This window comes from Dermacentor albipictus, chromosome 1 (genome assembly GCF_038994185.2).
Source record: "Dermacentor albipictus isolate Rhodes 1998 colony chromosome 1, USDA_Dalb.pri_finalv2, whole genome shotgun sequence".
Taxonomy (NCBI): Eukaryota; Metazoa; Arthropoda; class Arachnida; order Ixodida; family Ixodidae; genus Dermacentor; species Dermacentor albipictus.
In genome coordinates, this window is record NC_091821.1 from 325,497,704 (window position 1) to 325,511,667 (window position 13,964).

Below are 13,964 nucleotides of genomic sequence, written 5' to 3' on the forward strand. Positions count from 1 at the left end.
GCGAAAGTTTAGGAGCATAGGGCGTTAACTTTGTTTTCCCCGTTTCCTCTCAGTGTCAATGGCACAATGCGTTGCCCGGAATTGCGCACGCTTACCCCCATATTCAGAAATGCATCATAACTTGAAGCCCATGCTTGACTTGATCTAAATGACGGAAGTCGTGAATGCACCAAAAGAAAGGCAGTGAGCGTCTAGGGGACGTTCGCACCAGGCGTCGTTTATATGAAGTCAAGCATGAGCTTTGTATTAAGATACATTTCTGAATACGGGGCTTAGTCATCTACTTCTCAAAGAAAATGTCGAAGAAACGCCCACCAAAACCAGGCACATTCGTAAACTTAACTAGGCAATACGAAGCTCCACAGAAAAAGAGTGGTATTAAAAGCTTTCAGTATTTTTCTTTACTCCAAAATGGTTGTGCTCTCGTGGCTTCAATGTACAGAGATAGTGCAGCGTTAGCTAAAAAGCATGAATTTCCGAACTCCATGCCAAAATAAGCTTGTAAAATTATTTAGGTGCTAGAATCCAGGGTTTGTAGCGATCCTTGAAAACCCCTTATTTCTAAAATGCCATATTCAAGGCATTGAAAACCCTGGAATTTTTAGAAGTACTGGAAAGTCCTTAAATTTGTACACTTGGCTAGACTTAGCAGACATTGCCAAGCGTTTTTTTTTCCCTTTCTGTGACACTCTTCGCATGTCACAGAGAATTGTCTGTGGAGGTAATAGAAGGAAAGCGACATCCTTAAAGTTGAAATTACAAAGGAGCTGCAGATACCAGTTTTAGGCACATGGAACCGGCGACAAATGTACTTGGAGGAGCAGAAGCAGGAAGCTCCACAGTTGAGGCATTCAAACAAAAGCCGTGATGAGTAAATCGAGAGCTACAGACACAATAAAAGGAATTTATAAATGACTATTGCTTATTTGGAGGCGAAAAGCTGAGGCAACAGATGACATCCCATACACTGTCAAACCAAACAGTATTCAAAAACTGCAAATGTTGCAGGTCCAAGTAGTTTTTCTGCTATTGCAGAAAAACTTTGAGCAATTTCTTGAAATGCTTCCTTGTGTGCGTTTAGTGATGGGCGGTGAAAGGCAAATTAGCACTCTTTCAAATGTTTGAAATCAGTGAAATGCGATTTGTTTTGTATTCTTTTGTTTGCATTAAAGTTAACGATTTTGTTGAACAAGTTATTGCCTGTCCAAACTACTAAAAAAATCGCACGAGGTCCTTGAAGTTACTGTGTCGGGGCGTCGACAGTTCTTGAAAACCATTGCATTTTTTTCTTCAATATTGCTACGAACCCAGTAGAACAACTGTCATGGAGTAAAAACCTTGGCTGAACAGGGGCTTATACGAAGAGCACAGGAAGACTAGAAATGCAGTAGTAGGCATGGAGGGCCCTGAAAAAAATGTGCCACATCTGCTCGTCTGCCTTATGTTTCTGCATTGACTGTCCCATTTTTAATAGAGGTGCACTTACTGTTCTACTCCAATAAACGCAACATTACCAACTCCAGTGTGGGGCAGTCCTTCAGCCAGTGCAGAACTCTTTCTGTACATCCCTGTCAGCTCTGTCATTTTTCCAGCATTGTAGTACAAGATTTGTTAAACTGGTTTCGCAGAATATAAGCAGTATACTCTTAAATTAGCTGTTTATTTTTATGCACAAGTTCAGGTCCTCAGTTTGGTTGCCTGACAAATTGCCATACCTCAATAGATACAAGAAAAAACGTTATTAGAGTTTAATAAAATCCAAACAGTAATGATCACAACAATATAATGACATACATTTCTTTTGGTACGTATACAGCCCATGTCTTGGCACTGTATAAATTCAACTATACATCGCAAGTACTGTGTCCTGACCACTATTATTCACATGTGTAAAACCATCACAGCAATTCTTCAAAAAATATCACAGTGGTTAGTGACATACACTTTGTAACTGCTTGACATGAGCATAATATATACAAATGGTCCCTGTGTACCTACACATGACTAGTGCCACCCGAGTACTATTACTAACAGGTGTAAAACCAACAAAGCAGTTCTTTAAAAATATCACAGCGCTTAGTGACGTACATGCTGTAACTCCCTTGTAAAAGCTCAATACAAACACGTGAGCACACAGAAAGCTAGCAGTGGGCCTACATGGAAATACCACCGCCTCAATACTAATTCGCAAGTGTAAAACCAACCAAGCAGGTCTTTAAAGAATATCACAATGCTTAGTGACATACATTTTGTAACTAGCTTATATAAGCTTTATACAAACATGAGAACATACACAAAGCTATCTGTGCACCTACATAGAAGTGCGGCTATCTGAACACTATTATTTGCAAGTGTAAGCTCAACAGAACAGTTCGTTATAGTGACGCCCATTTTGTAACTGCCTTATACAAGCTTAGTGCAAGCACAAGAATGCGGAAAAAAATAAATTAAAAACTTGCTCTACGAACACACAAACAGATCAACACAAATGGTAAACACCGCTTTGAAGACACGTGACCGTGACAAATCGCAGTGCTGTGCCGGTTGAAACTGCCATCCACAAAAGTATTGAGCAACGCTTAAACCACACGCAATAAAGTGCTGAAAGACTGCGTCTCTAACGTACCTATTTTAATTCACATTTCTTGAATATAGGGCTCCCTTGCAGATAAGGCATCTGATCCAACTGACCTGATTTTACACCTGCTAAATGCATACAATGCACTCAGGTATAACTGGTAATAATAATTATAAAAGTCATTTAAAAACTTGATAGTATGATGAAGATGCATGACTACAAAAGTTCTGTCCCCCTCGTACTTGTTAAAAAGGTGTAAGTACGACACATGTTCTTTTTTTCCAGAATTGTTGCAATAATGGACACCCGGGAACCTCGAACCCACAAAAAAAGAAGATACTGCTGTGTTAATAGTGTTATGAATAATTTTTTGTGAAAGCTATTTACAGACAAGTTGCAGTCTCGTTTCTCAAGGTTGAGCTGTATCATGCAAAATAACATGGAAAGTGGTCACATGGGAGCATGACACCATGCCATAATGTTCGTTTCAGTTGACTCTCTTGCCCTACAAGTCACTGCTCACTGTGACCAGTGCTGGAACAGCTGTGTCTGTTTGATTTTCATCACACTTCTGTCCTATGCCATCCTTACCAGAGTTGGCGGCACATAGATACCCAAATTCCGATAGTGTTGCTTTCTCAGGTGGTTGTTTTTGATTTGCTCAATATCAGTTGGCACTTCAGCTGCATCAAACTTCTATTTTACCTCTTCAACAACAACATAAACAACAATCTTATGACACCTGTGTTGTCCTTCTAGTTGCCTACAAAGACCAGTTAATCTAGCAACAACACTGACAGTCTCTACTATCTTCTAATGGGGAAGAGGTGTGTCCCACCATGTGTTCCACATTGTTGTCGCTATGTGGGCTGGCTGGGGAGGCAACTGTAATATGTTTGCATATCTTAAAGTGATGCTTGTACTGTGTTATAACACTTAGTCTTGCACTTGCTGCACAAGAACACTGGCTCACAGTCGTGGTGAAAAGCTTTTGTATGTTGAGCAAATGAGTTGTATGCACTACAAAAAAGTCACATTGATAACACACATGTTGCTCTACCAGGCCTGGTGCGGTTCCTTCTGACACTGCTGCTGATGCTGACACATTGCTGCTTGCCTTGTACACTGTTGCAGCTGCAGTAGACATGGCCGTCTCTGTATCTATTGCTGCCATGCCACCTGTCATGGTAACTTCAGGTGGTATCGGGCTCTCTTCTGCAACAGAGATGTCGTTTGCCCCTTGAGGGCTCTCGTCATCAGGGCCAATAATTTCGTAGGCATTGTCTCCTGCATCGAAGAATCAATAAGAACAGCCTGAATTAATAAACATAGCTCTAAACAGTATGGACATCAAAACTTAACCACAAGATTTGCACATCAGTGACCAGGCTTATTGAATAATACTTGCAGGAGGAGTTACACAATTGTGTGTGTACATTACAGTTAAGCCTCATTAGAAGAGATACTTAAGAGGCACGGGAAACATGTCTCTTGAAACCAAAAATTTTAAAACACTGAGGAGCCAGACTAGATCACTTTATTATGCATCATCACTAAAGTATGTTTAGATAAATCTGAAGGAATAATTGCTCAGGGTGGCTTAAAGGGCCCCTAAACCACTTCTCGACATTTTTTGAACATTTCAAGTAAACACATGCATCAAAATCAGAATGCCGTCACAATTGACGATGCCAAACGCCACAGTGTGTAGCACCTGTGGGAGCACCACAAAATGAAGAAAACGACCCCGTGCGCATCTCTGGACCTATCCTGCACCCCCCAGTTTGTCCTGACATCATCAGGCTGTCTCTGATGATGTCACCAGTTTCCGGTGCTGTCGAGTGGTCCAACGAAAGTGTACGACTGCCGGCAAGGCCTGCAAGCAAATACACACTCCTTCTTCCTCGTCGCGTTGCTCGCGATGCCATTGTGGGCAGCCAATGGGGGCAAAGAACAGAAACGCCAACAGGAGGGTCTTCCTATGAGGCTCTTCAACTAGAGTCACCATACAGATCCATTGTATTGGCGAGGTAATTAGTGCCACCCCTCGCAGGACAACGGGCCTGCGTGGCAGCAACAGAGCTCGTTGGTGATGGCCTGTCCCGTAACATTTGGAGGTGTACTAGGCGAGGAAAAGACGATACTGTCCAGATGGCGTGTACCAGATGAAAGAGCAAAATGAGCGGGGACTACTTTTCGATAATCAAACACGTAGCTCCACTATTACTGCAACGTTTCGAAAAATTCTCGTGGCTACGTGTTCGTTGCCTTAACATGTACAACTGCAACACCGCAACTAAATTTCAACCTGGGTGGTTTAGGGGCCCTATAAAGAAAACCATTCACAGCTTTTTAGTGACTGAAGATTGTGTTAGCTTCCTTCCTAACTTCTGGAAGTTAAACACTTCACTTTGCAAGCCTTGTTGCTCGCAGTGCCTTTGAGGTGCTCTTAGACGCTCGTCAGCTTCAACTGTCGACACTTTCTGCCCTGCACTGTCCTCGTTGCCCTCCTTTTCTAGTTCATGCTTAAGAGACATGCGCAATTGACTTGTGTGAGAATTGCGTGATCTTTACGCCCTTCACAGCACACAAGGTGCATGAAGTGAATGTGTCTGGGTTGTGTCCCTTCGAAGTAGTGAATACTTAAAAAGTCGTTGGTAACGAAGCTCTCTTGTGCACAGTGTTGTTAAAGTGGCAAGCATTGGAAAACCAACCAAACCATTTTCAGATTACAACCAAGTGTATCTTGTAATGAGATTCTACTGTACTGAATATTTTTCATCTATGGATCATCTGCATGTACATTAGTCACAAAGACATGTGTGGAATGGCGAATCAGGAAAAAGCTCGTACTCTTACTTTTTGTCCCTAACATAAGCAGCTGATAACAATATGATAAAAAGCAGGTAATGAGGCTAGCATGGAACATAATCCTTCAGCTCTAAACAGTTTTTTGGGCCCACATCATTCCCTCATGACATAAGGAAACAACTTGATTGCAAAAATGGCTGCATGTGATCTGAGTTGATTGAAACAAACAATACGTAAGGTTGCCCTGTATGTAATTTTATCAGAGTGCTTTTTAAATGTCCTGCTGGCGATTCTGGCTGGACGATGTTTCTCATGCTTTTTGGCACGATTCCTTTCTTTTTCACTCCACTCTTTTTTCTGGTTTTCTCCCCTTTCCCTTCCCCCTTGCGTAAAATAGCACACCTGAAGTATCAAATCTGTTGAATTATTGTGTGTATCGAACCTGTTAACATGCGGGCGTCTCTGTGGTCTGTTTTGTATTTTTGTGCTGTACAAGTCAATTCAAAATGAAAGATGGAATGTCTCTGCCTTTAGTATAATTGTATGTGTTTGTGTGTGTGTGTGTGTGTATATATATATATATATATATATATATATATATATATATATATATATATATATATATATATATATATATATATATATATATATATATATATATATATATATATATATATATATATATATATATATATATACGTCTCTCATGTTTTGAAATATATGTACATTCAGGAGTGCCTGCATGCTCTTCTCCCCTGCTCCAGTGACGAAAAGGAGAGCCTTTTTATGTACCATAGTAAAACATTCACAGGTTTTCACTGAGCCCATTACATCACTAATCACATGGATCTGTCACAATACAGAGTAGCAGTGGTCCATATTACTAACCCATCCCAACATAACTATATCAGCACATACCGACATGCTGTGAAACAGCTGTTGCAAAGCCGCTGGTGCTGGCAATTTCCGCAGCCCTGCAGTGGTCCAGCCGAGTGCCACCTGTATAGTGACAAATGCATATGCATGTTACCAACTCACTAGTTGCTGACGGTTTCATAAGCTTTACACTACACAATAAAGTAATCTAGACAACCTTGTTGGAACAAATACACATAATTAGGACACCATTTAAAGACTAACACGATTAATTGCCCCTAATCTCTCACTCACTAAGGGATAATACTACTGAAACATCGGTGGAGAGCTCAGATTAACACAGCCCATAAACGACAAGCTTTCTTTGAGGAAAACAGCTATAACAGCGGTTAGTTTTCTTAATCATTTGATGTGCTAGCTTTGATTTAAATGTCATGCAGTACTATAAAATATCAAGTGCCGCATTTCTAGCAGCAGAAGGCGTCGTCAGCCTCATGGTACAACTGATTTTTGCACTGTTTGTATCAGTGAGCCGACACATACAAAGAAAACCGAATTCACAGATACATATACAGTGCCAAGTGCACTCCTTCTGAAAACGCAGCCGCCAGTTCCAATGCTGCTGAAAGGAAAGGTTATATAGAGTGCGAGACTGCATGGAACTACCACTTATGACTGTAAGTGTATGATCTGCTCATTGGAGAGGTAGTCACATGCTATTTCTAGTCTCTTTTAGAAGCATTACTAAAGGATGAATTAAAATCTATTCACAAGTCACGAATTGCACGCATCCACAGTTTGGTTAAATAATTTGTGAGAAAAAGACATGTTTACCTGGAATAGCAACCTTTCTTCCTGCTGCAAAATTTTCCTTCGAATATAATGAAATAACTTTACAGCGTCATAATATATTGTGTTTCTCGCAACTACTTGCCGGCAGTGGCGAGTTACAGTGTTTATATCTGACTCATTGGGCGACAATACTGCCAAACACAAATATTTCACGAACATGAGAACACGTCCCTCGCAGAGAATAGCAACCATATATGCCTCTGTGAGACATGATCGCACCTTTGGGGTCAAAATGTACATTAGAACGACACCACCATCTCATTAAAAAAAAAGCCTCAGTACAAGGCAGCAGCCAACTGCATAATGTGAAATTGCAACTGATGTCCACTTACTGGTGGCCTGTGTTCGAGTCACTTCTGGCAGTTGACGGGGTGCTGAGAAATGCACGTCCTGGGTTGTCCCTACAAAACATACAGGGTTATGTCAAATGTTGAAAATATATATACACCGGCATTTCATAAGTTGCAAAACTATGAGTAAACTAATAAACAACTGTAATGTAAACAGAGTACACATGATAAGATAGGCTGTCAACTAGTAATGCATTACGCGAAAAACCTAACGCATAGGAAAGACTATATGTATACACACGAAGCTGACACACAATTTAATTCACTCTAGGTTTTTCCGTGCAGTGTATTCAAATTATTATGGTTGTGGTTAAAGCAAAATTAGTGTAAATTACGCAGTAAATTATGTACCCTGGAAAACTTTTCTTCAATATGCACCTGTGCACCCTTCGAATGAGTAGCGTTGTAAAATTTGCGCACATGGCATTTAACATAGTTGCTGAACACGGATTTCCTTTGCCCTGTGTCGTGTACAGTGAGCTACATATATCTGCCCCTCCCCGCCCCCCCCCCCCCCCTTCTGTACTAGCCATACTGCGTGCCATTGCACCTATACGCATGTCAATAAACCTCACGACACAGAAATAAAAAAAAGCGCCAATCACCCATGCCTGTATGTTGCAGTGGGCCTAACCTAACCAAGCATGGGCTGTTGCTTTTTATAGTAAACACAGGCACCGTGCTCATTGCAAGTATGTATCATGTCACTAAGCAAATATGCAATTTCATTGTACAACTATTTTTTATCACATGGATCTATCTGTTGAGAGGCAAGACAAAAAGCAGTCACTTCTCAGAACTAATCAGCTTTTTTAAAACACATCTATAACTTTTCAATGACACTTGCTGCTATGTGTTTGTCTCCAGAGAGCATATTTGATTTGACTTTCCAATCGGAGACATTACATAAGTATACCATGTTAAGATAACTGCCTGGAGCACGTGAGAATTTTCATCTTGGTGTAACATACTGTATCTGGATTTTGTTTACATTTGGTCAAATGGTACACCCAATATACCCACATACTAGTTTTCTTGTCCAAATTGCATGCCAATGTATTTAGATTTTTTGGCATTGGCTCCTCTGCACTACGTGAAGTCACGCTGCACTGGATCGTTCACATCCTCGTGTCCTTGCAGCTGCCTTCTTGTGTACTATAAAGCGGGTGCCTGAAAAATATCGTATGGAAAAGTCAACACAAGGGCATGGTGCAAAACAACATCAAGACAGTCAAGGCCATGGCAATAAAAAAAAGTCTTAGCTCTTAGTCTTCTTAGTGAAATGCATGCAAAACAACCAAATGACTGCAACAGTCAACTGCTAAATTAACTTCAATTTTAGATTCACACAAAAAAGAAATAACGGACAGTTCATCCTCGTTCAGCACGAATGTTAGAATACTCCTGCTAATGAATAGAATATTGGTCATTTTCAGACTTCATAGGTCTGTCATGAGTCTGGCGTATCACAAACACTACTTGTGACACATCCTAAGCACGTGCCCAGTGTGCCCCCCGCACCATCCCTGGTTGTGCCACTGCTGAAGCCATAATTTGAGGATTATAGCTGCAAACATGATGCTAAGTAGGGATGAAAATATTGTTTTTCAGTTCAATGGATATATGGATGTGCCTATAAAAAAGAGCAAAAAGGCTTGTAATTGCAAGCTTACCCACATTTCAATACTAAGAAGAAAGTTCACTGCGGCCTGCATCTAAGCTTACTAAAAGGCGTGAACTTATTTTCATGTACGAGGTGCGCAATGGAGTTCATTTTTGACAGAGCCGACTACTGCTGCAGTTTGAAATTTAGCATTTTAGATTCTTGAAGGCATGTAAAAGTTGCAGTTAAACCGCAGTTATAGTTTATTACACCAACCTATTGTTCTGTGTACGACAGACTGGTAACATGGAATTAAAGCAACATTTTATTTCGATATTTTATATCTATACTAAAATTTTCAAGCGATAAACACATTTTGATCTGCCATGCAATAGCAAAATGCACACATTACGCTTGTAACCCCCAGTGGAAGGCTGATTTAGCTATTCAAATGACATAACTCTGACACGCCAACTCATATTAGCAAATGCACAGGCATGTCCAAAACAATAAGCGTATGCAAAGCGCCCTTGCAATTGTAATTCCACACAGCAGCCGTTATATTCGATGCCGATGCATAACTAGCTGCTCGACAATTCACCGAGTTCGTAGACATAAGCATCCTTTCAGTTTCTCACCGTGCACGAAAACCGCAACAGGAGACAAAACCAGACCCACCTATAATCACACCATTTCAATACATGAGGAAAAACAGTTCAGTCTTAGGGATAAACACTGTGAGAGCGATTTAGTGCGCGACGGCGACGAGCGACGGCTTCGAGCGACAAAACGGGCCGTCGCTTGAACAGATGGCTCGGTTCTGGAAATCTATAAATCATCGCTCGTCGCCCGAAAGTGCTATGAGCGAATAGCCAATAGCGCGAAGCCGGAACTGGATGTAGTACATCGCTCAAATACTACCGATTGTCGCGCGGAACGAGCAAATGATTCAATTTTTATACGTGCAAGGATGAGAACCTACGGCAATACCTCCGGAAATATTTTATGCTACTTTTGATCGTAAAATACATCAACGTAAATTACTAAAGCACGCGTCACGCATGATTGCAGCCCTCATGCCGGCAACACCGGGGAGGCGTCGCTCAATATCGTCGCTCGCACGGAGTACGACTTGTAGGCGACAAGCGAATGCGACAGCCATCTCCATCGCGTCGCTTGTAGCTGCCGCGCGCAAGATCGCTTACATGGGGTTTATACTTTTTTCAGCATAAAAATGGATTCCTCATTGCGTTTTCAGTAAGTTCAAGATAACGCGCCCAACTGACCTCTTGCAGCATGCAGCTGAATGCCTGCGGCAAAGTTTCTAACTAGCACTGGTGCTGCACGTAACTTCAGTGGTCGCAGATTCCCCCTGCGCGAGACACCGTCAAGCGCGCGGTTTACTTATAAAAAAGCATGCTGCCAGCAAAACGACGCCTTCTGTTATGTGATTCCTTAGTTCAACAGCGTTCCGTACACAGTAGACTGCCAAACTGAATAAATTCAAACACACAAAACGCACGCTAATCACGCGCCGCATGGGCTCGGAATCACGGACTGGTGAACGAACCATTTTAAGCGTCCTCTCCCCTGGTGTCTTATTGAACATACCATAGTTCTGGCAGCGTTTGCGATCTTTAAAGCTCTTACGGACAACGGCAAAGTGATAAAATCACATGCAGTTATCGCGACGACTGGCTTTTTCGATTGACATCGAGAGACACAGCGCGTATGCCTAGTCCTTTGTCAATCGCGTCGGCTAAGCGCAGCGACGACTTCCTGGCGATAGCATGACATATACGGAGAATGTGCACCTAAGTTAGAATTCACTTACCGTGGATGATTTGCTGTTATATCCAGGGCATGACGAACGACTGTCGTGTTTTCGTAGCGACGCGAGATGGCTGCCACACGATCTCCGTTGGCTGGCAATCGCAGCTCCTATGCTGCGGATCACCTTTCTCCGGTGCTGTGTTGTTCCGCGATCTTGAGCGCGCGCGCGCGCGCGCGGTGGAGAAAATCCAATTGAAAAAGTAGAGCGCTCGCTACGCGTTCCGTTTGAACTGCGGCGGCCTGTTCTCTTAGAAGCAAAACGATGTGTTCTTTGCTCAGCGTGCATGAATGAAACATTGCCATGTTCGGGGCCAGCCACCTACAGTTGAAGCAGAAGATTACGCTACGTTTTGTTCTCTATTCTGCTAGTAACAGCGCAAAATGTAGACAAGGGACGAGACAAGAAGACACCACAAGCACTTGTGGTGTCTTCTTGTCTCGTCCCTTGTCTACATTTTGCGCTGTTACTAGCAGGATGGAAAACCAACAAGCCCAAGCTGCTATTCAAGCGAAATACATTTCCAGTGCTTGTGGTGTTTTCTTGTCTCGTCCCTTGTCTACATTTTGCGCTGTTACTAGCAGGATGGAAAACCAAGCCCAAGCTGCTATTCTAGCGAAATATATTGTTCTCTATTGCCGCAAGAGTAGAACGGGCATTCTACTCTCTCTCTGAAGGGGAGAGTGAAAAGCACATTTTACTCTCTCCTTGGTGAGAGAGTGAACAATGCATTTCACTCTCCTCGACATTTTGCGAGAGTAAAACGACGCTTTGAAGAGTGAACCGGCCGTTTCACTCCTGCGATACCCTTCCTAGTTTTTAGAGTGCAGAAAAGTGAAATATGTCAGCCCTTCCGACTCCGAGCCCCTTCAATCTTCCGCTCGGCTACGCTTTCCGGATAAACAAACTTCTGGCTGTTGTTCCATAGAACAGTTATTACTTGCGCTTGAAGGTAATGATAGCACGGAGATTACCTTCCCAGAATACGGTACCATTCGCAGCATTGTTTTGGCCAGTAAATGACCCCATGTTTTCCTTTTGTGTGCATAGAGTGTGGGTGAGGCCAAAATCAGCAGCAACATTACCAAGCCCTGCGCGAGCGGTGAATACCACTGAGTAAATAAAAGATCTCTTTTATCCTACGTCATTACTGGAAGTTGCGCACTTAATGTTTTACTGCGCAGGCTCATAGGTCAGGGAAATATCCTGAAGTTTCTTAGCTGTGCCATTAATTTTTTTCTTCCCTTCGCTCTACTGAAAAAATTGAAAAAATCACCAGCGGCTTATAGCAGACGACGAAACTCTAGATAAGTAGTGAGCTTGACAGAGCGAATACCTGACCTGAAGCTCTGTCCTCAGTGTTTTCTGATGAAGTCGTCACTGTTGTTTGAACCTTTTGTGCGATTCCTTGGTTATTCTCTTTGTTTAAAATTTCGTTTAATCTTTCAAGATGAAACCTTGTCCTTGAAGCTTGCTACGGCACTGTTATCACGGGGAACCACATTTACCGGCGTTTACTTATGGGTACCACTGCATCCTGTTCTATTCCCCATTTTCTCCGGCTCCTTTATTATTTCTTCGTTATTTGATGGGCGCTAAATTGCACAAAAATGGGCTGACGACTCCGGAGCTTCCGCAGCAACAAATTCCCTTAATGGGTCACTGTAAAGGATTAAGCTTCGTTGAGGCAGCCGCAATACTATAACCTTCTTGCCTGCCTAAGGCTTTAAAATTTGCACTCTATAATGAGGTGTCCCCTCTTCTTTATCAACTTCATGTTCAAAGTCAAAATTCAACCATTCTTTAAAGGAACTTGTATATCAGCGAGCTTGCTTTCCTAGACACACAAAGTCACTGCAGAAGAGACAAAACGTGCGCTTCACAACATCTGGGTATACGACTCTGTACATGTATATATATTTGTAGGGAGGCAGAAGAAAAAAACGCGCATGAAAACGTGTGATGTTAAAAAGTCTTTTGGGGGGGATAAAAAGCAGATTGCCTGCGTATCACAGGGCCAAAGGAAATCACTGAAACGGCTTGGACTAGCTGGAAATGCAACGCATTATTAAACAATCTACCGCAATCCTAGTTGTGCAGAAAAGTGTAACAATAACCACGCGGTGTCGGAGTGCAAAACCCTCGGAGGTCGCTGTTAGCTAATTGAAAGACGTTGAAGTTTTTGAACGGAACTTTTTTGAATTATGAGACTTGTGCAAGATGTGTGCGTTGCAAGTTGCATGGCTCACCATGTGCGTGTTGTTCTTATTTGCATCCCGCATTTTTGTTCTCGTTTTTTTTCTCCGCTAGTTCTATTTCTCTTCGTCCTTGCTATTAGCCCCGAGAACGAACTACAGGTGCGCTGCGAGCGCCGCTCGCGTGACGTCAGGGCACGGACTCGTGACTGTCGTCTGCTATAGTTCAAGCATTGTCCGGGCACTTCCTGCAGTGTTTTCGTTTGTTCGCCCTCGTTCTCTCTGCTTGTATACTTATTGTGGTCCTCTCAAATATATTTATACGGCGTCTTCCTTTGCGAACATTTATTCAAAGAGCCAATTTCTTAGACTACGATGTGGCTCTCAAAGGCAATGCTACAGTGCCAGCCGAAGGAGCGCAGACCAGCCCATTGCGGGTTTTTTATGCGCGGATGGACAATCGCAAAAACATAGCATATAAGAATCCAGTTATGATACCATACCTGCGGTGGTGCAACAAGTATGTCACAAACGCTGGCTATATATGACTTCTACAAGAGTTACGCAGATTTTAATCCGCTAAAACAGGTTTGCTCACGACGAGTAGTTCATAATATAATATCGAAATTTTGCATCTCTTCGCAGAAACGCTCGGCAGTAACACGGAGACTTAACTGATACTGAAGTTTAGATTCTACAAGCACGACTTGCTTCTTTAACTGCTTGTCAACATTAGGCGGTTCTTCACCTGTTTATTTTAAGCGACAGAAATTTGAAGTAAAGTTAATGAAGGCTTACAGCTATTTACAGACTGCAAATATGAATGTACCAATACATATTCCCTTTTCCGTGCAACACGTTCAACTCA

The 13,964-nt window shown here is 42.2% G+C and overlaps 2 protein-coding genes across 3 annotated transcripts in view; one reads left to right on the forward strand and one right to left on the reverse strand.

Moving 5' to 3' along the window:
* The window catches only part of LOC135910189 (uncharacterized), a 328,772-nt gene that overhangs the window by 55,285 nt on the left and 259,523 nt on the right, over nt 1-13,964 (forward strand). The window lies entirely within an intron of this gene.
* LOC135908863 (uncharacterized) lies at nt 1,725-10,969 on the reverse strand. Its single transcript, XM_065440698.2, has 5 exons — nt 10,905-10,969; nt 8,495-8,637; nt 7,450-7,518; nt 6,308-6,388; nt 1,725-3,865 (listed from the first exon to the last, which is right to left on the reverse strand). The coding sequence occupies exons 2-5, from the start codon at nt 8,541-8,543 to the stop codon at nt 3,360-3,362; spliced, it is 705 nt and encodes a 234-aa protein (XP_065296770.2). The 5' UTR covers nt 8,544-8,637; nt 10,905-10,969; the 3' UTR covers nt 1,725-3,359.

Coding starts and splice junctions, on each gene's coding strand:
- LOC135908863 (XM_065440698.2), bottom strand. CDS start 8,543: ATGCCAAAAAATCTAAATACATTGGCATGCAATTTGGACAAGAAAACT. Junction 6,389..7,449: donor GACTCGAACACAGGCCACCA/GTAAGTGGACAT, acceptor GTCACTATACAG/GTGGCACTCGGCTGGACCAC. Junction 3,866..6,307: donor AGCTGTTTCACAGCATGTCG/GTATGTGCTGAT, acceptor TCTTCGATGCAG/GAGACAATGCCTACGAAATT.